Here is a 22496-nt window from a genome sequence, read left to right as displayed (position 1 = left end):
GCACACGGACAGCATCTTCTTGTCTTAAAATGAAAGAAGCATCAATAAAGGAGTAAAAAAAATAAAAAGAAATTTAATTTGTATTGCATTACCAAAACAGCATGCTCATCAACCTGTATTTAAAACAGCTGCCCAAACTGTCACTCAGTCACTGAAGATGTCCAGCCTCCAGCCAGCAGCCCTTAGGTAGAAAGCCATTCTGGACTGGCATCAATGTGCACATCTTCCCCACCCACAGAGCACACAGGAGGAAAGGGGAAACTACAGGGAAACAGCCAGTTGGGGTGCAATGCTGTGTCATCTTCACCTAATATCTCTCGCAGCATAAAGCAAGAAATTATGAAGGTATCACCTACACTTTTGAGTAGGAAAGCACCTACCAGAGAAGTATTTGTTGGCCTGGATGGGAAAAATAAAAACTTTTCTTGACATTATGTGCAACTTACGGTATTCACCAGCCTCTCAGGAATCCTGCTGACATACATGACAGAACAGAACACAGCGAAACCTGAGTAACACTGGTGCCTATCTTCTAGCGTTCACATCAACCACAAGCAAGATATTATCCACACCATTCTGAAGCTTCTGATCACTGACAAAAAGCCCCCGATGACAACATGAAAATCCAGATTGATTACTGCAGAAACAGGTCACTTCCCCTCAGATGTTCCTGCATTTAGTACACAGCAGAGCTATGTGTGTGCCATACTATTCTCAAAGCTCTGCACAAAGGAGTGAAGTTTCTCTTAACATTCTCCGGTTGCTACGTTCTAAGGTCATGACAGTGAACCAGCAACAGCAAGCAGTGACCCAGGCAAAAATCAGAGCTTTATGTGCTCCATCATTACTATAAGAGATGCTTCTGGATGCCCATACAGATAAAGGGTCTAACAAGTTATCTTCTTTGCCTGATGCCAAAACACATGGGCTAGGAGGCTCCTCAAGAGAGCAAAAGTAAGGGCCTACAACCTATTATGGCCCAGTCTCTCAAAGCACAACCCTAACAAAAAGCATCAGTGTTACATATCAGCGACTCAAACAACAGAAAGGAACTGGACAAGGAAAGAACAAGAAATATTTAACTCTATGCATGTGATGACAGGATAGATAGATCTGATAAACATGAGTTAAGCCACCAATCTTCATAAGAAAATACAGTCCCATATTAAAAATTAGTCTTTCCAGGCCCATTTCTCAGTAACACTAGTCTCCATTATCTACAGTGCCTATATTTTTGTATGCTGGCATTTTGGAGGCAGTAAAAATCCATAGTTGCCATTCATATTGAGTGTATTTTTACCAAAAAATCTTGGGACATACAATCGTTCTTGGAGCTCATTTGACATTTACGTGCTACACAAAAATGCTTAATGATGAGCTACCATAATAACTACAGTTGGTAAATTCAGTGGTGTAACTTTGTTTAAAATTAAAGAAATCATTTCTCGAAAATGTTTAAATTTGGCTTGTTTGGGATTTTTAGAGAATGACCAATTTACCGGGATATTCAGAGATCTAAAAGAATGGCTTTAATTCACATGGATAAAGAAAGCCTATTCGACAAAATGCCAGGGGTTCAGGTACAAGTGCAACTTACCAAAAATAGTATTGTAGTCTCCATTCACTTCAAGGCAAACTAGACAGAAAACTAACAGGCAAAGCTTTTGCATATTTGTATAAAGTCACAGAATAGCTGAGGTTGGGAAAGGTCTCTAGAGCTCTCTGCTCTGAACCCTTGCTCAAAGCAGAACAAACTTGGCTCTGGTCAGGTCCTCGGCCAGCCAAACTCTAGATATCTGAAAGCCAGAGAAATCACCGCCACTCTGAATCCCCTTTTCATCACAGACTGCCCCCAGTACGACAGTTTTCCTCTGTCGATTCATTGCAATTTCCCCTGTATTTTTTCCTCCTTTCACAGGGAACCTCCAAGCCTGACTCTGTACTTTCTATAACCTCATATAATATGGTTGTAGGCATCTATATGACCTTCACAAAGCTAAACAAATTCTGTTCAGCTTCCCCTCATAAATCATTTGCTCCAGCCCTTTAACCATCTTCTCTTGATGGTACTCTATTGAACTTGCTCCACTTGATGTCTTTCTTGTATAGAGAAATCTAAAACAATTCTCCAGATACCATCTATTTGGCAATAGTGAGATTGCTATAGTAGTACTTAATGAACCAAGACTGGCTAGTCTGTATCATTTGTAACTGAAGATATAATAAAAATACTTCGTTCAGTATTTTTAAAATAAATCATGGAAGCAACTATTTAAAGAATAATCAAAGTGAATTTAGTTTAGATCATGCTACTCTCAAATCTTCAAACTTGACATACACATGAACAATAGTTAACCAAGAAAAACTGCTGGAAGAAAAAAATATTTGTTATAATAAGGCAGAAAAGGTTACTTAGATGCTTAGGGGAAGACGAAGAGTTTTGATAAATGGAATGCAATTCCATTACTTAAGCTGTGATTAAATCTGAGGTAGTAAAATAAAACACAACCCTAGCACAACAATTCTGGGAGAGGGGCAAATTGATCTGGCTCCAGAGGCATATAGCAAGGTGAGCTACTGATTAAGCATATACAATTCTAACATGGTTACTTACTGAATACCCATCATACTTCATATTCATAATACTATCTTTAAGGAACTCCCAGAGAAACAAAAGAAGAGCTTTGATCCATGCAAACATGACAGTTGTCAATATTATGTCTTACAGTCTATAAAGCCAGAGTTTGCATAAAATAGCTGCCATTGTAATAGCTGCCATTAACACAATAGTTTCTCACTCCTCGATGCAAGGGATAGTCTCCGAGAACACTAACACATTATTGACAGCTCCCATGAAGGCAATGCCTGAATAATGCCTATCCCAGTTAAGTATTTAAAAATTACCTGTTTTAATTCAGTTTCTGCTTTCTTCATTTTTTGTAGTTGTTGTTCCAAGTGGTTTACGGTCTTTGAGACTTCAGTACTGCTGTGTTCCAGTTCTTGCACTTGTGCCATCAGTTTTTCAATCTCTTTATCACGAGCTGTAATTGCTTGATGTTTTTGTTCCTTTTCTAATAATAGCTTATTGTAGTCATCCATCTTCTCTTTTACTTCTGCTTGTAAAGATTCTACCTATACAGAAACCACATTATACTGACATTCAGGCAACATAAGAAGCTTCCAGTTGGAACCAAGAGTAATTTCATGGCTAAGCAGGCAGATAATAGATAAATCAGAAATGGAGAAAGGATGAAAAAGTAATTTCCTGACATTTTGCTTTCCGAATGGAGTGGCTCAAATACAAATTTGATTACTCTCATTTAGCATTTGTAGTATTCTAGCAAATGCTGCATAGAAGTATACTCTGAAGGCCCAGTGGTCATCAAAAAGGACTTTATTTGCTTTATTTATGTATCAAGATTAGAAATCTCAGTATTACATGGATTATTACCAATAGTACTGGATGTTTTCTGTAACCTCAGAACTAATTTTCACTACTTCAGTGAATTCCAGTTTAAAGGAAAATACCAAGAATTGAAAAATAAATATGTAACTTAATCAATGCCTTCCATTCAGAGAAATTCACCATAGGCAACAGAGAACAAGCACTCCTTTACTAAAAGGCGCTTAAATATATAAAGGATGACAACTTTGCATTAAAAGACTTTGCAAGTCTTTTAAAAGTCTAATACATTCTACTGCAGTAAAATTTTACCAGAAGTCATCAGAATCCCAGATACCACAACACTTTACATATGAAATTTATATTTTCAAATACTACATTGCTATAAAGCTAGTGCTGCAACTCTGTAGATTAGAAAATACTTTCAGTCTTCATCTCCATGGCAAACAATCAAGTTTGCCATGAAGATGAAGTTCTAAGTACCTGTCAGCACTTTATTCACAAAATAATTCCACTCACATATACCTTGAGCGTAGAGAATAGCAAAGGGAATGACTATGAATTTGTTCTTATTGCTACATGCAGAAATTAAAAGTTCAAATGAACTGCTTCAGTACAAGATAAGTAATTACTGCCATTACAGCTTTGTTAAGCAGCTGTGTAGGAACTGTCTTAAGTCCTGATGCACATACTGTACACATATCTCATCCTACACACAAATTTCACTTGTTTAGTCACTTCCCTTGTGTGTCTTTCTCCACTTGTGTTTTAATCCCTTTTTGAAAGAGGCTGTAAGTAGTTAAGTCAACTAATAGTAAATTTTCCAGAACTTCCCCTTCACTAAGCCACTTAACAGTCTGACAGACTTTGAATCACAGAACAGCTTGGGCTGAAAGGGACTTCAAAAATCATCCAGTTCCAACCCCCTGCCAAGGACTGGTTGCCCCCACTACAAGATCAGGCTGCCCAGGGCCCAGCCAACCTGCCCTTGAGAGCCTCCAGGGATGGGGCACCCACAGCACCCTGGGCAGCAGTGCTAGGGCCTCACTGCCCTCTGAGTAAAGAATTTCTTCCTAACATCTGACATAAATCTCCCCTCTTTCAGTTTAAAACCATTCCCATTTGTCTTATCCCTATCAGAAGGTGTAAAAAGTCATGGTCTCTCCTGTTTATAAGCTCCTTTTAAGTACTGAAAGGCCCCAATAAGGTCTCCCTGGAGCCTTCTCGTCTCCAGGCTGAACACTCCCAGCTCTGTCAGCCTGTCTTCCTAAGAGATCTCTAATCATTTTTGTGACTCTTCTCTGGATCTGCTCTAATAGTTCCACTTCTTTCTTGTGTAGGGGGTCCTAGAGCTAGATACAGTACTCCATTCATAAAAATGAAGTACCTATAGACAAGAAATTAAATTGAAAGTAGTTTCCCACCCCTGAAAAGATCATGTCACTCTAAAACACGTATCATTATCTCTGAAACAAACTGAAGCAGACTTGACATATAAAGAAGAGAAAAAAAGCAGAAGTGTATCTAAGTAGAAGAGTTGAAAGGAAAGTTAGAGATGTTCATGCTGTTTTCCATACCTGTAGAATCATGTCATAGTTCTGTATAATGTTCATTTATGCAAAAAAAAGCCAAAAAACAAAAAAACGAAAAGCAGAAGTTAATTTTTGAAACCAAGTATCAAATAAATGAGCATATGAACAAATTAACTAATTTATAAACTTAAATAGGACAAGTCAGAAAGACAAAGAATATCTTTTATGACAACTGGTGTAGTTGGATAAATTTAACAAGTTTGGAACCCAGAAGCCTTTCCTCAATTGTCCTTTGTAGAGTAGTATCTGTATTCTCCACAGTTAATTTAAATCAGATGCATAAGCTGTGAAGCTTCACTGTAGTGCATGTGTTCAAATAAAGCACTTCTTTCTAAGTAATGCAAGTACTCCCTCATTGCCTACATGTAGTCTGGTTCAGGGGTGGAATCTGCTTTCTGGGTGACAACAGAAAAGAAAGAAGTCTCTTAAGAGCCAGTCCTCAAAACGGATACAGTTTTTGGTATTTAAACGTAGTAAAATTCCTTTGTACATTAAAATGATTTTACTCACCCCGTACTCCCTGGGCTCTCCCGAAGTCTGTAATTTAGCTGCAAGTTTTAACTGTTCTTCCAGCTTTTTAATTTCTTGCTGAAAATCATCACGTTCATGTTCTCTTTCTATAGCTTGTTCCTATCAACCCAGAGATAATGAAAACGTTTTTAGAAACTTTTAATTTTATTATATTATTGAGTAGAAGAAAAATGTTGTTTTTTTTGTTTGTTTGTTTGTTTTATGCTGTGAAGAAGCCATGCTCACATACAAGTAACTGAAAACTTTTTGTAGTCCTGAAAGCTTAGCTAAAATTACAAGGAAAGACAAAGAAAAGAAATCTAACTCCAACATACATACAAGTTACCATCAGCAATTAAAAAAAAGAAAAAAAATTAGTACTACTTAAAAACAATTAATTTCTCCTCCTTTTTGTGTCTAATCTTTTTCAAGATTAAAATACAATGGTCTTATGCTTTAAAGAAAACAAAATGCATTGTATTTTAGGGACCACTGCAATCACAAACTAGAATTAATATTTATCACCTAAAAACCATGAGAATATAGTATCTAGCTTGCTTACATCCATGAATTGCCGCTGGTTTTTAAGCTGTTTTTCAAGGACTTCAACTTGCTGCTTTAACTCAGCAGCCTCCAGCAATTGCTTACTCAGGTCTTGATTACTATGCAGCTGTTCTTCCAGTTCCATCTCCAGAACTTTTATTTGAGAGCATAAGTTGGAATGGTCCTTTTCTGCCTGACACTCAAGTTCTAATTTCTCCTTTGCTAAAAGTTCTACTTCCTTGAGTAGACCTGAACAAGAATATAAACATAACAGTGTTATCGGTATAGGGTACCAAAATCAACCTGAGTTTAAATTAAGACTAAATGCAGGTACTTTACACAACAATAAAACCAAACTGGCCATCTCAGGAGATAAGTATTTCTCTTTGTTTAAAGACTCCAAACAAAATGTCAGACACCTGCCACTGTATCTTTAAAAACCATCTCTGTTAAAACTGCCTTACCTAACCAGGAGCCATTCAAATTCCCTCTCTCGGTCTCTGCCCCCTCGGCCCCAATTCAACACCCCTCCTGCCCCAGAGGTTCTTTTCAATGCACAGAGGATCCTCACTCCTTCCAATCCACTCCATTTCAGACGTGCTCCATACACAAGTTTAAGATCCACACCCTGATTTTAGCCACTCTCTCAAACCTGGGAAAAAGATGGTACACGTTTGTGCTATGGAGACTGCAAAAGAAATATCATAAACATGAAAATGTGCAAAGCTCAAGACCACTTAAGTTATAACAAACTGATTTATACTTAGAAACTGCTTTGTCTGTCAGCCGGATGCACTAGATACACTATTTAGGAGACCCAAACCAAGACTCTGCATATGGAGAAAAACTATTTTTATGCAACTGTAGTTAAAAATTACCTGAATATAAAATGAGAAGTGCAGCTATCCAGTACTTAAAGGAAAGTCATGCAAGAACTCTTTATTTCACTTTTCAAATGCTCCATTTTTCATCTTAAATATTTTCAGTTGCAGAGGAAAAATGTGCCAACGATTCCAGTAAGGACCTTAACTGATCATCTAGACCAGACCCCTGGATGGGAGAATTCCCTTTTCCAAGCATATTCAAATCAATCCACATGATTTCTGCTCAATTCCTAAGTTCCTGGGGAAACTGTCCCAGTAGTAAGGATAATAAGCACTTGAATAGACTGAGCAAAGACTGTGAAGCTTTCGTCCCTGGGAATTAAGAGGTTCAACAATGAGACAAGTAGGTTCTCAGTCATCCTGGTCTCTTACTATAGCAACTCTGCTTCCTCTGCATTAAGAGGATACCAAAATATGCAAGGTAAAACTAAAAAGTTAATTGAACAAGAGAAAAATCAGGAGATATGGAACTGTATCTGATTCTTTAACCACTTGCCAAATTTGATAAGTGCCCTTCGTAGCTTTCAAAACTGACTGAAATGCAGAACTTCTCAGTGACAAAATCACTTATCAGTTCTTTCTTGAAGATGTGTATCATACATGTGCATTGTCAATGGGCACAACACACCAGCTGGAAGAAAAAAAGCATTTTCTTTTTGCAGTCATGTGAGACAATGTGTTAAGTGCCCTTCCCTCAGTCACACTTGGATACACTGGCTCCAGGCTATTCCCACCATTTTAAGTCTGCTTTCAGCTAACAAATCACAGAATAAATAAAGGGCTTCAAAGAACCATTGGTGAGGTAGGTATACATATATGCAGCATACCTTAAAAACCTCTACTGCTGCTATGTGATTTCTATCTTTGACTGACAGTGCACAAGTACATTACCACTAAGAGCTTTTACAAACTCACAGTTATCTATCACGTTGTCGCCAATGCCTAACAGAAACTATTCAACCATTGTGCCATATGCTACTTAACCTTTTTGAATGCACTGTACCATTACTGAACAATCATAGGAACTAACATCCATCATTTCCAAATCAAGTATTCATGGAGCTGCAGCTGTAACTGGAGCTCTGGCAAAATGCATGCAAACAGGTGAAGAGTCTCCACCACAGCAATTTCTCTGGCAACCCTTTTGGACAAAGGAAGAATGGAGGTCAGCAAGCTGTTATAGATTCCTGTCATCAAGAGATAAACCCGAGCAAGTCACCTAGGGCTGAAACAGATGGTCCAGAGAGTCCCAAGGACAGTCTGAACTCTATCAAGCAACTGAGTAACATATGCCATAGCAGAACAACAGAGAATATCTTCTGTCAGGCGCTGTGCTTTGCTAGGCAGGGTACTGGAATAGAATAGCATCTCCCTGTATCCACTAACACCTAGTGTTCAGCAGAAGGTAAAGCACAGATACCGTGTAGAGATGTATGCAGACACACAGCAAGGACATGTGGACTGGCCCCTGGGTGAAGAACTGACTCTTTTGAAAACAAGCACAGGAATTTTTTCTTCCATATCCTAATTAATGTGGTAATTAATGAGTTGATGGCTTCTTTTTAACTTCAAAAGCAGAGCTATCGCTTTCTGAGCAACAAAATGCGGATTAGATAAAACTGAAATAAACAGTCATGGCCACCTCCTCAGACAGAAACACAAGTTAAGCTAGCAGAAAAAAATAACAGCTTTCACTTGGAAGTGAAAACATTGAGTAGAAAGCAGTCACCCATTTTGACAATCTCAGTAAGTGCAGTCTGTTTGAACAATTTTTTTCAATTCTTTTTTTTAAACCACATGTTCCTCTGGTATATAAATACGGTTTCAAGCAACACATTCAGATCATCAGATCAGAGATTTGTATTTTCATGGGAAAAATATGTTATTTTATTAACACTAACTCAAGCCATGCAATTTCACTTGGGCAATGCCCCAGCACACTTTTCCCCCCACTTCCAACATCATCAGCAAGTAGCAAACGCCAAGCTACAACTGTTCTTTTATTAGCAAGTCCATTCTACTCACATTACACAACAAAAAAAACAGGGGATCAGCTTTTCAAAGAATAAGCCAAGCCAGTCAACTCCACACAATGTTACTTTTACTTACTTACTCTTTCCACATACTAAAAAAACTCCAAACCAGAGGAAGAGTACCATAGATGGGTGGGGTGGGGGAAAGGTGATGAATTTTAGTGCTCACAACTTATTAGAAATACAACCGTATGAGTTCTAATGAACTACTGGGCCTGCAACTACCAGGAGAATAGCAATCCCCAGGCTCTCTAACCATCAGGTTAGATGTTCTCTCTCCTAAAGTCAACAGCAACTAATTTTCGGACACTGAAGTGGTTACCAAAAATATGTTAAATAAAAATAGTTTGAGGGAGATCTGAATGGTTGGAAGGAATAAAGATACTGTAACTTCCAAGACAGCCCAGTGCAGCTTTGTAACTCTAAATGGAATTAATCAAGATAATTCTTCTTTATTCACCTGAAACACTCATCTAGCTCACATTTTTCAGGGAAAAAGAAGTCTAGGAAACAAAACTAGCAAATACATGAGCATGTGCATATTAATATATTTAATATAAAAACTTGTTAAGAGAACAATATTTAGACTAGAATAACCAAATCATGGTAGCTATGGATTTATCAGATTTAAGTGTTTGCTTCTCAGGAGCTAGGTATGTACATTTTCATTCGGGAAATAAGACACCCCATGGAATTTGCTGTCTGCAAATTTTACGTCAGTATTAGAAGTCAGGGTAAAACTTTATAAATCTCTCACTTGTTTTCTGCTCCTATAACTAGCCTTCTGTAGTATCATTCTGCCCTCCCTTTCTTTTTTTCCTGATCTACCTATCTATTAAATTACATTTCTCTAGTCACCATGAGAAACTCATGCATAATACAGATAGTGCCTACCTTTTACTCAGCAAAAACGTACTTCTTAATTAGGGCACAGACCTCCTTATCATGTATGATAATCCATGTCTGTAATTGGATTGCAGCTACTACAAAAATCCTTTTATATTTTAATCATGCAAGTTTGTTGCAACATTCTTGGTTAGTCATACATTTTATTAAAAAATTGTTACACTTTTCAGTTTCTCCCAGATTGAGATGGAATATTTAATGCCTTAACCTCCCTTTTAGTTTCTGCCAGCATACTCAAGGCAGGATTCAATCCAGTTGGATCCAAAGAGCTGGCACAGATTTACAGTCCTTGCAATCTGTCATACAGTTCCATGACAGCCAGAAGTACTTGTGTTCAAAAGTATCAGAGAATAACTTTTTGTTTCCTTTGGGACATAAACTTTCATGCCATAATCACCTTTATAAATCAAGCATAACATGCCTTTAGTATCAGTTGCAGTCCCTGAATCTGCTAATGCTCTTTTATCTTTCCACCAAGAATGATAGGTCTTCCCCAACTTCTTCCTCTGCTTACTATGGCAAAGAGTGGCAGATTTTTTTAAACCAGGACAACCTGTGTGATATCACTAATCAATCTCCTCCTTATGTAATAGTAAGCTATTACTGGCATTGTCGAATGAGAGCTCAGACAGACATGTTTTAATATTGACACATGCACAACATGAGTATTTTGACTGCACTATATTTGAAATATCAAGGGCAGAGTGAAAAGGCAGAACAGAGAAGGATGGTAGCCCGCAAGTTCAGTACAATGGTGGAATCCAGTCAGAAAAAAGGTGAAGAGCAGAAAGATGAACAAGGGAAGATGAAGTAGGGGAGATATGAGAGGCAGACAAGAATTGCAAAGAAGTGATACTGTAAGGCTGAAACACAGAATTCTGTAACAGACTACTATTGAATTTGGGTCCATGGCCAAAAGTGGAGAAGTTTACATTCTTCTACTACTAACAGCAGAAAAATTCACTAGAAATCATTTCCTGCTGCCTTTATTCCTGACCAAAGCAGGAGTTATGCAGAACTATCTGTTATATAGCTGGCTCAGACAGTACAGAGCTATGCAACATAACTGAAGGCTCATAGTGGCATTAGCAGTAATGGAAAGGCAGTGATCTCAAATGGTAAAATCTCTACTGAAAGATGATTCACAGAAATTCATCTATAGAAGTATTAGAATGATATTAAGGGTACAAACTCAAGCAGTCAAAACTAAATAACGCCATTTAAATGACTAAGAAGCAGCATAATCTAGCCTTGAGTTCCTGCATAGTGCAATTCACATATCTTAACTATATTCTGTGAATCAAAAAATATGTACATTGCACTGAGATTTCTCATGTTTTTTTTAAATCACCTGTGTCACTGCAAAAGTGTGTATTCCTAATTTGTAAAGTAGCATACCACCAACTATCACTCACTGAGTGTTATTAGAGTCCATCCAGTATGTTGAAGAGTTCACCTTTATTCAACTCCAGTTCCCTGTGCAAGCTCTCTGTAGCCAGCTTAAGTCCTGTCACATACTCTGGGGCTGAGGCAGTGATGGAGCAAGGACACGAGAAGAGGTTAAGTTATGTAGACTACTTATTTGATGTAGACTTATGTAGACTACATTGATTAAGTATTCTGGTGGCTCTCTTTGGCGAGTCACACTTTTACAGAAACGTGCAAGATAGCTTTGTTGGAGAGAATATGGTGAGGCAAGCTTCTCACTCAGCTTTTCCAAAGTATGCTTTTTCTTTTAAAAACCCACCTGAACTTCGAGCTTGATCACTCAAATCTTTCCATTCCCCATTACTGACAGTGTGTTTCATGTTTTGACAGGATAAGGCTAAGGAACAGAGCAAAAACTTATGTACTTACTTTCATACCGTGAATATCATCAGTATGTTACTTCTACCATCATCAAGCTAATTTCACCCCGAAAGGAGCCAAAAGCCTTAAATCTGCAATTCATCTCTCTTCTGACTTGATAGTGTAAATTCATTGCAGTTATTTTCACAGATTGGTTGTGGTTGGGAAGGATGTGTGAAGGACATCTGGTCCAACACTCCAGCTTGAGCAGGGCCACCTAGAGCCAACTGCTTAAGACCAAGTCCAGACAGCTTCTCTTTTCCCCTCCCTCAGATGCTTTCCATTTCTAACTATGTAACGCTATAATGTGATGGAGAGTACAGCAATAATAGGGGAGTGGCAAAGTCTTCAGCTACAGCAAATGAGGACAAGCCCAAACGCAGCAGATATGGACACAGAAATGAAGGAAAAAAGCTGCTTACTTTTGGAAGGACTCAGGTAAACAAGGATCTCGAGAAGGATAGCCTTCCCTCCACTGCCAACCCTTAAATGAAGTCTGGGAAGGGGTGGATCCTGGTTCCACCTGTTCCAGTCACTCAGGTGCACTGCATGCACCTGAGCTCAGCTGGGTTGGCCCTGCCTTCACACCAGGTGTTCAATCAATGGTTCAGGCCATGACTTAGCACTTCCGCTACAAACTAAAAAACTATAGTAGTACTCTTCATTAACAGTACTGTCTTCTTAGAAGGAAAAAAATAAAAAGCTGCATTATTTTATGTTCTGTTTTTACAGGAAGACCCTGCCAAATTCCCTACTAGACTAAGTTGGTCACTAAGCCACCAAACCAAAACATGCTATGTTTATAAACACAGTCTCCAGTCAGGACGCACTGCAATTTGCTTTTTTTCACTACTACTGTCATACCCCCTCCTCACCAAGAATTGCCTGCTCCTGTGTTAGTTCCTGGAAGCGTTCACGCATATTCTCCAGCTCCACGACAAGGCGACGCTCAGATTCTTCTTTCAGATTCAAGGCCTCCTCCAGTGCAGCTTTTTCGGCAACATAGCCTTCAATAATGCCTAAAATGCCAAGTTAGAATGCATATAAAACAGCAGAGAAACTCATCTATTGGAAAAATATAACTTGAACACCTAAGTAAACAGTTTAATGTAAACAATAAAATGATAGAAAAAGTAGGAATTTCAAGATAACTTAATCTCACACTGTAGTTAGACTTTTTTGAAGCATTCTGAGGAAAAAAGTTATGTATTCTAATACATTTTATGAGGTTGCCATGTCAGAAATCGCCTCAAAAAAAGTGGAACATATATGGGACTTGTTAAGCCTTGAAGGCTTGGAATAACTTCAGAACATAGGACAGCCTGACATATCCTGTGCTGGGCTCAGAGGATAAAAGAAACAGAATTTCTCCAGAAAGCAAGAGCAAGTGCTATATTCAGAGCCCAAGAAATCCACAAATTATTTATAGAAAGGAAGGAAACAGGATTCTGGAGAGACCAAGTAAGCCTAAAGGAATAAGTCTAAACAGGAATGGAAAACAGACACCACGATTAGGGATAGAAGCTCAGCTTGAAGAACTTAAATCCCAGAACATGGAAGCCAAAGATTTCCTTGCAAAAATGCAAAGAATACAGGCCAAATCAGCATACCTCCAATCTTAATCTTCACAAAAATGAAAAAGAATGATCATATGCAGTCTGTGATAGCATTGAGATCAGCAACCTCAGTATTCGTGCTTCTAGAATCTCTTTATCCCTGTACTATTGTCAAATATGCGTTCATGATGAACACATCCGGGGTCAGACATGTGGGCTGATTTATACTGGGAGTATTTTCTTTTCAGTAACCCAGGCTTCCACGTTTAGACATGTGAACTTCTGTTCTTAAAATTATGGTGTTTTTCACACACAGTCAATAGTGTAAGTATAGGACTATCACACCTGTCCCAGGGAAATGTAACTCTGATTCAGAGGATTAGGGACTAAGTACTGGATTTGCAAGAAATGACCAATGCTTCAAGTAACTTAATAATTTGAAATGCAAAAAAAATGTATTACAGACAGGCAAATCAAGAACAACGAAAAGCACAAAGAGATATCATAGATACTTGGAGGAATGAGATATAAGTTGAATATTTTTCATTTTTTTCTTACCTTCTGCTTTATGAAGCTCTAGTGCTAGCTGATTCTTGGCCTCACTTTCCTCAGTGAGGCATTCCATTAGTTCTTGATGTTGAGTAACCACCTGAGCAGTCTCCTGATTTTGGCGCGTGAATTTTTCAAATTGTGCATGGATTTCATGTGTTTTTTCCAGCTAAAAATGAACAGTTTTCCCTAGGATTAGACTGTGGTTGCACATGCATTGTAAAAATAACTGAAGGTATTTAAACCCAAATCCTTCTCTTAGTGCATAAGTGCTATCAAAAATTAAGGTCCAGGTTTTGAAGTTTCTTAGTAGTATTAGGTTTTCTTTGCCCAAGACATTTTAGTGACTCCTGTACTCACTTATCCGTAGTTTCGCCACAAAACTTTTCAAAATGGTAAAGCTTCTTTAATGTGCATAAAGAGAGATACCTTCCTGTTGCCCAAGTTGCCTAACCTCCTGAATCACTTGCAATTCAAGGTGTCCTTGCACTTAAATTCAGAAATCACAGAATATCCCAAGTTGAAAGAAACCCGCAAGAATCACTGAGTCCAAATCCTGGCTCTACCCAGCACCACCCAAAACCCAAACCCTAGGTCTGAGAGCATTGTCCAAATGCTCCTTGAGCTCCAGCAACTTGGGGCTGTGCCCACTGCCCTGGGGAGACTGTTCCATGCCAGCCACTCTCTCGTGCATAATCTTTTCCTAACCCCCATGTGACCCGCCCCTGATGCATCTCCAAGCCATTCCCTTAGGTCCTGTCATTGTCACCAGAGAGCAGAGATCAGCATTGCCCCTCCACTCCCGTGAGGGAGTTGCGGGCTTTCATGAGGGGGCTGCAGGCTGCCATGAAGGAAGTGTAGGTCACCATGAGTCTTCCCATTAGTCTCCCCAGGTCTGAACAAACCAAAGGACCTCAGCTGCTCCTCACGTCTTGCCCTCTAACAGACAGTAAAGTAAATGTATCATCTGTTTTCCGAGGTGTGAAACCAATTCTCTGAAACCATGCATCATGCATTCCTATCTGCAATGCCTCAAGTTCAAAGAAAATAAATAAAGCAGCCCCATTTCATCTTAGTCTACACATTTTTCATGTATGCTCATCTCTATGTTGCACAGAATATCTGATGAGAAGACAGTTTCAGAGATATTCCTTCCCTTCACACTTTTTCTTAAACTAGTGGCTTCCTTAATTAGTACAGTAATCAGTTAAATAAGTTCTATAAACGTATAGAGTACTCTGGCACCTGCCTCAGATTTACACTTGTAATATGGAGTCCAGCTTCTCTTATCACAACTCAGTAGCATGGTAGTTACAAAGATATTTACTTGCTCCCATCTAGGTATGATGAGGGAACGGGATAAAATGAGGCTCACTAGAGATGAGCCTGAGATGAGCCCTGGGGTTGGGGGTGAGGCAACTGGTTCAGCTGAAGTGCATGTACCCCAATGCATGCAGCATGGGCAACAAACATGGAGCTGAAAGTGGAAGTCATCATATGCCCAGAAAACTAGGACTCAGTTGCTATTACTGAAATATGGTGGGATTGCTCCCACGACTAGAATGCTGCAATTGATGGTAATAAGCTCTGCAGAACAGATAGGCAAGAAAGGAGAGGTGGTGGCATGGCTCTCTCTGCTAAACCGTGTTTTGATGTTTGTTAAGCTCGGGGCTGGCAATGATAACGTTGAGTCTCTGTGGGAAAGGATCAGGGGGAAGGCCAACAAGGGTGACATCCTGATGGGGGGGGGGGGTCTGTTACAGACTGTCCAACCAAGATGAAAAGACAGACGAGGTGTTCTATGAACACCTGGCAGAAGTTGTGCAATCGCCAGCCCTTGCTCTCATGGGAGACTTCAACTTCCCTGACATATGCTGGAAATATAATACAGTGCAGAGGAAGCAGTCTAGGAAGTTTCCAGAGTGTGTGGAAAACAACTTCCTGATGCAGCTGGTAAGAGCGCCTACTAGGGGAGGTGCCCCACTAGACCTGCAGCTCATGAACAGAGGAGTGGTGGGACATGTGGAAGTCTTAGATAGGAGCTGTCTTAGGCAGAGTTACCATGAAATAGTAGAGTTCTGAATTCTTGGTTAGGAGGGAGGTCAGCAAACCTGCTATGTTGGACTTTCAGAGGGTAGACTTTGAGCTATTCAGGACACTGGTAGGAAAAATCCCTTGGGAGTCTGTACTAAAGGGTAGAGGGGTCCAGGAAGACTAGACACTCCTCAAGAAGGAAGTCTTAAATGCACAGAAACAGGCTGTTCTCCTGTACTGAAAGATGAGCCTGTAGGGAAGAAGACTGATGTGGATGAACAGGGAATATCTGCAGAGACTCTGGGAGAAAAAAAAGTCTACCTCCTGTGGAAGAAGGGATGGGCAACTCAGGAAGAGTACAAAGAAGTTGCTAGGATCTGCAGGAAGAAAATTATTAAGTAAAGGTCCAGCCTGAACTCAACCTGGCCACTGTAGTAAAAGAGAACAACAAATGATTTTACAAATATATTAACAGTAAGAGGAGGGCTAAGGAGAATATCCAGCCTTCACTGTATGCGCCAGGGAATGTGACCACTGAGGATAAGGAAAAGACTGAGGTTCTCAATCCCTTCTTTACATCTGTCTTTAAAAAAAGTCAGACCAGTTATCCTTGGGGTACTCTACCCCCTGACCTGGAAATGTGGGATGGGGAACAGAATAAATCCCCCACAATTCAGGTGGAAACAGAGACCTCCTACTCCACCTGGACTGCCACAAGTCCATGGGGCCAGATGGGATCCACCCAAGGGTGCTGAGGGAGCTGGCAGCAGTGATTGTCAAGCCACTTTCCACCACCTGTCAGCATTCCTGGTCAACCAGAGTAGTCCTAAAAGACTGGAGGCTTGTCAATGTGACTCCCATCTACAAGAAGGGTCATAAAGAGAATATGGGGAACTACAGGCCTGTCAGCTTGGCCTCAGTGCCAGGAAAGGTTATGGAACAGATAATCCAGAGTGCAATCACACAACATGTGCCAGACAACTAGGGAATTGTGCCTGGCCAGCATGTGTTCATGAAAGGCAGGACCTGCTTGATCAAGTCCATCTCCTTCCATGACCAAGTGACCTACCTGGTGGATGAGGGAAAGGCTGTTGATGAAGTCTACCTAGATTTCAACAAAGCCTTTGACTCCATCTCTCACAGTATTCTCCTGGGGAAGCTGGTAGCCCATGGCTTGTACAGGCAGACTCTTTGCTGGGTAGAGAACTGACTGGAGTGCCAGGCCCAGAGCGTGGTGGTGAATGGAGTTAAACCCAGCTAGTGTTCAGTCACAAGTGGCATTTTCCCCAGGGGTTGGTATTGGAGCCTGTCCTATTTAATATCTTTATTAATGATCTGGATGAAGGGATTGAGACAACCCACAATAAGTTTGCAGATGACAACAAGTTGACAGGAAGTGTCAGTATGCCCAAGGGTAGGATACAGAAGGATCTGGACAAGCTGGATCGCTGGGCTGAAGCCAATGGGGTGAAGTTCAGCAAGACCAAGTGCTGAGTCCTATACCTCCGTCAGAACAACTCCAGGCAATACTACTGGCCTGGTGCAGAGTGGCTGGAAGACTGTGCAGAGGAAAAGGATCTGGGGGTGTTGGTCAACACTGAGCTGAACATGAGCCAGCAGCGTGCCCAGGTGGCCAAGAAGGCCAGTGGCATTTTGGTTTGTATCAGAAATAGCATTTCCAGAAGGAGTAGGGAGGCGATCATCCACCTGTTCTGGGGAGGTGGCATCTTGAGTACTGTGTTCAGTTTTGGGCCCCTCAGTACAAGAAAGACAGTGAGGCCCTAGAGCATAGTCAGAGAAAGGTTAGGAGACTGGAACACAAATCTTATGAGGAGTACCTTAGGAAACTGGGATTCTTCAGTCTGGAGAAGAGGAGTCTCAGGAGAGACCTTATTGCCCTTCACAACTACTCGAAAGGAGGTTGTGGCGAGGTCCCCAAGTTGCGCCAGGGGAGGTTCAGGTTGGATATCAGGAAGAACAACAGCTCTGAAAGAGCCCACTAGAGTGGGCTGCCCAGAGAGGCGCTTGAATCACCGTCTCTGGAGGTGTTCAAGAAATGTGTAGATGTGGTACTAAGGAATATGGTTCAGTGGGAAAATTTGGTGGCAGGTGGACAGTTGGACTAGATCTTACAGGTCTTTTCCAACCTTAATGATTCTATGAGTCTGTGCTCTACCTATTCCTAACACATTTTAACATGGGACTGAATTTTCTTTAGTTTATTTATCAATGTTGAAGAAGCATTGACGTCAATTTTTTGTTTTTGAGGAGTTTTATCACACTTCTCCAGAAGTTAGCAAACACAGCTAAAATTCCAGCTTAAATTTTCTGAAGGTAACTTACCTCCTTCACAGAGGATCTGTTGTAAAAAGAAAAAAGTTGTTAAGTCTCAGTTACAAGAGTTATTCAAATAAAGGCAAAATTATCCATTGCAAGAAGCAGGAGATGCGCATGCCTCACATTACTTATAATTTGTCTGAAGATACGGCAAGATATTTTTCCACATGGCAGCCAATCCTACAAGGTGCTACATATACAAGCCTTAAGATGGAGTTCACATTTTTAGAGTAATTATGCCTCTATACAGATAAAGACATTATCTTACTTGCTTGGTTGATTGTGTAACCAGCTCCAGAAGTCTTTCCACCGCAGTGCGCAAACGATGACCAATTCTCAGTATCATTTCTTCATTTTCATATGCCATTTCTGGCTTTGCAAAAACACTTTCATATAAGTATTGGCTCAACTCATACTGCTCTTCAGTTGCTGGGGACAGCTGACTGTGTTCTGTGAGAGTTTCATCAAGCAGTTCATCTACTGAAAACAAGCAAGCTACTTAAAAGCACAGAAAAATGACACAGAACTGGTTACTCAGATAACAACTGACATCAGACAGCAACACTGCTTAACTGTGAAGATACATTACAAGGTGAAAAACTTATCAGTGCTGAGTTATTTGATGTTTACAAATCAATAAACTCTTTTGCAATGCTTGGAAACATGCTTGTATATCAGGAACTGAAGTTTTGTATCCATCAAGTAAAACTTTCCTGCTCTGTTTTCCATTCAGCCTTATCAAGCCACAGGTTAGTATTTTCACTACTAAAAATTAAGACACACTAATACACTATCTTAAGCGTGGAAAAACTTGGAAACAGATAAAAAACACTGCAACAAGAAATATCCCTATTCAGAGCTTCCTCCACGTAATATGAAATGAAAAGCCATTATTCAAGAATATGAATTGACTATATCCAGTTATATAAACTTGCACTCACTTTTCTCTAGGTGACACTTCTCTTTAGCTTTGAAGTATTGTGTGAATCCTATTTCTTCCATAATACTGTGACTTTCCATAGAATCTGCAGAAGTCATACTGTTATCAAGGCAAAGGCCAATCTTGCTACAGATAAGATCCTCAACAGCAATTGTGGCCTTCACCAGCTCCATAAGCCATTTCAAAAGACGCTGATAGGAGTCCTGCATTTTCTTCCTAGAACATTGCAAAGAATTGTGTGTACTTAGAGACTTCAAATGTCCTGAAAACCCGACAGTCTAAAAGAGATACCTTACCACTGTTTAACAATTATCAGTAAAGAAGATTCAAATAATTCACAAAAAAAAAAACATGAAGAAAACAAAAACAAAAAAACCCAATACACAGATGCAGGCTCAGCAAAATAAATTCTGTTTTCTCCATATTTATGGAAGCATCAGCAGAGAGAGTATGTTTATTACTATAGTATCTGTGACATCAAAATAAATAGGGGTGTCCTGGACGAGTAGACTATAAAATTACACATATGGAGACATTTTAATTTGAAGGAAATACTAGTTCTACTTCTAAGGCATGTAATTCTGAACAATTTCTGCTACAGTTGCTCATGAAAGTTTGAACAAATAGCAGAAATATCCAAGTCAGGCATAGAACATCCAAGAACAAGTAGTCTGTCATACTTTGATATCTTACAGGAAGCCAAACAATGAGATGGAAGCTCCACTATGCCCTGGCACAGCACAACTAAACAGTAAGTCAGTTTTTAGTTTGTTTGTTTAAAAGTGTGGAAACAACATGACAGTCTCTCTCTGATCCACATGTTCAAATGACAAATCAAACTGATCTAGATTGCACTGAAAAGTTCCTAGGATACAGAAAGCCTCCCAAGCTTTTGCCAGGATTATAGACAGTGGTGATGCCAAAACGCTAAATTCTCCATCAGACTACAAGGGACTGTGGGATGAGAGAAGCAAAAAAACCCATGCTCTCCAGATCAGATAGATTAGGAATAAGAGAACTCAATCACGTTTGCAAACAAAGCCAATACTATCATCTTACTCTGTTATTTTGAGCTGGCTTAATTTAATTATTTATAAAAAATGAGAAAATAAAAAATGACCACTAAGCACTGTATAACCCAAGATGGGCAAACCTTTCATCTCTGGACTGCTCAATATCAGATCTCAGCATGGCTACCAAATTCCCTCCTTCTTGGTTCTCTCTGTCCCGTCGCTCTATGAGTGTCTCCAGTTCACAGTTGGTCTCCTGTATTTCATGATTTACAGATTCTACTCTCTTTTCCAGCTGTGGAAAATGCAATAACAATGCAATAGACAAAGATCACTTTGCATAGACTATGAACTTCATTCTTACCCTGTTAGTTTCTGTGTATTCACATAATCATCACCTCTGTGATGCAAACTTGCTTCCAAAAGTACTAGAAATAAAGGACAGCAGAAGGACTAAAATTGGATGTTTTCTTTTCATTCTCCTTTTCTGATGTACATTTTATTTCAAGAAGCTGTCTCATTTGCATTCAGACTCAGCGCACAGAAGCAATGCAAAAGCTTATAAAAAGTTTGTCATACTTCAGTTTATTTTTGTTTTTCATGCCTTAAAAATGCAAACCAATGACCGAGGCACAAATTTTGGCGGAAGCACACAAACTTGAATTGTAACCTGACAGAATATGATCAGTTTCAGGCACTTTTCTTCTTTCCTTTACAAACTGTGTATGAAAAAGTCTTTTCCAGAAAATGTCTTCTCTCCTTACACTTCTATTCATACAGCGCCTTTATTCCATTAAAAGAATAAACAAGTATCTACATGGATGTATACATCCATCCTTAACTCCCAAATTATGCTGCCAAAACCAATACTATTATTTTATAAACTTTGCCTCAAAAGCAAGGCAACAAATTAGTCAAGATACATATTTAGGAAGAGACTGTAAGGAACAATAGCCATTCTGCTCCCCTAACAACTTTCTTACCTCTCATGAAATCCTGCATGAACAGCAGGAAAACAAGAACGTATGTCTTTCAGGTGGAAATCATAATGTTAATCCTACCACTTCCCAGTTTTCCTACTAGCCATAGAAGCCTGTTAGGCTTTATATTGGTATATTCCAATATAACAAATACACATTTTGATCAGAGCCTTCTGAAATGCAAGTGAAGACAAAAAATATTATTATCTTCTACTTTGAAAACTCAAAGCTTATGATTTTGATTATTCAAAAAAACCTTTACAAGTTTCTTAATTAAGACAAACACAATTTTCCATGCTTTTCCTACATATCTTGAGATTTCTGGGTAATCTAAATTACAGCCAAGAGATTTGCTTTACAGGAGGCATACAATTTCGTTTTGTTTAGCAAATGAATATTGTCTTTGCCACTTCTGGAGACATATTTCCCATTTACCTGTCTTACATACCCCAAAATTATAGGTCTCTTGGTCTATCAAAAGCTAAAGCGCTATTTTCTACAGAAAACAATGCAATAATTACAGATAGTATCAGTACATAGAAAACAAAATAGTAAACATTCAACCTTCTCTTATAAAAGGACATTTTTCAAGCTACTGTCCAGTTTCAATTTCCATGTAACAGCTGTGGCATTCTAGCTAAGAGACCATCATACTGAGAGTCCATTATATACTACACCTTGAAAACTAACAATTATCAGAATTAGACATGCACTCCTTGTATACATACCTTGAGAAAGATGAAAGCATTGTATTAAAATACAGTTGCAAAAAGAACAGCTGAAATTTGAGTTTAAAATATTTTCTACACACCTGGATAATTCTTTCTGCTTTTTCCTGTAGCTGTGCTGATAGTGCCTCCTTCTCCTTTTGGCAAGCAGCCTGTGCCTTTTCCCTCTCCTGAATTAACACCTGCTCGTGGTCATGTATTAATGCTGTTTTTTCAGCTTCAAATTCATCCTGCATAAGTGACATATAATTTGAATTACACAAAGAGAGGGAAGAGAGGAAAACAAAAAAAAAATCTCCCCATAAGTTACATAAAATTTGAATTACACAGTGAGAGAAAAGAGAGAAAAACAACACCTCCTTTCACACACATACTCACCTTTTTTTTTTTTTTTTAAGGTATGCTCAGTCTTATTTCTCAGTTTAAACAGCAGTAGCTTACACACTTTACACCCCTAATCAACAAAATTATGCCAAAATTATGATTTAAAAATAGTTAAATAGTTAAATGAACTTCCTTAATGTGCTTGCTAAGATCCTTTGTCATTTCAAGCTGCTGAGACCATAATGAGGAACAGAAAACAGATGGGCAGAGGCAACTGCAGGTAAACAACATGCATAGCACAGACTTCCACACAGGAAGA

General features: G+C 39.3%; 1 protein-coding gene across 10 annotated transcripts in view; it reads right to left on the bottom strand.

Annotated features, from left to right (window-relative positions):
* The window catches only part of PCNT (pericentrin), a 115345-nt gene that overhangs the window by 45415 nt on the left and 47434 nt on the right, over positions 1-22496 (bottom strand). For 7 of the 10 annotated variants that reach the window (XM_021398732.1, XM_021398736.1, XM_021398735.1 and 4 more), the window contains 11 exons: positions 21937-22083; positions 20289-20440; positions 19137-19351; positions 18464-18675; positions 13834-13993; positions 12595-12738; positions 11619-11696; positions 6068-6297; positions 5506-5625; positions 4981-5001; positions 2905-3132 (listed from right to left, as the gene is read on the bottom strand). In XM_021398732.1, the coding sequence (XP_021254407.1) occupies positions 2905-3132; positions 4981-5001; positions 5506-5625; positions 6068-6297; positions 11619-11696; positions 12595-12738; positions 13834-13993; positions 18464-18675; positions 19137-19351; positions 20289-20440; positions 21937-22083 (1707 nt within the window). The remainder of the gene's footprint in view (positions 1-2904; positions 3133-4980; positions 5002-5505; positions 5626-6067; positions 6298-11618; positions 11697-12594; positions 12739-13833; positions 13994-18463; positions 18676-19136; positions 19352-20288; positions 20441-21936; positions 22084-22496) is intronic. The other 3 variants (XM_021398733.1, XM_021398734.1, XM_021398739.1) reach the window with 3 other exon arrangements.

Source organism: Numida meleagris, chromosome 5, assembly GCF_002078875.1.
Source record: "Numida meleagris isolate 19003 breed g44 Domestic line chromosome 5, NumMel1.0, whole genome shotgun sequence".
Taxonomy (NCBI): Eukaryota; Metazoa; Chordata; class Aves; order Galliformes; family Numididae; genus Numida; species Numida meleagris.
This window is presented reverse-complemented; position numbering and strand designations above follow the sequence as displayed.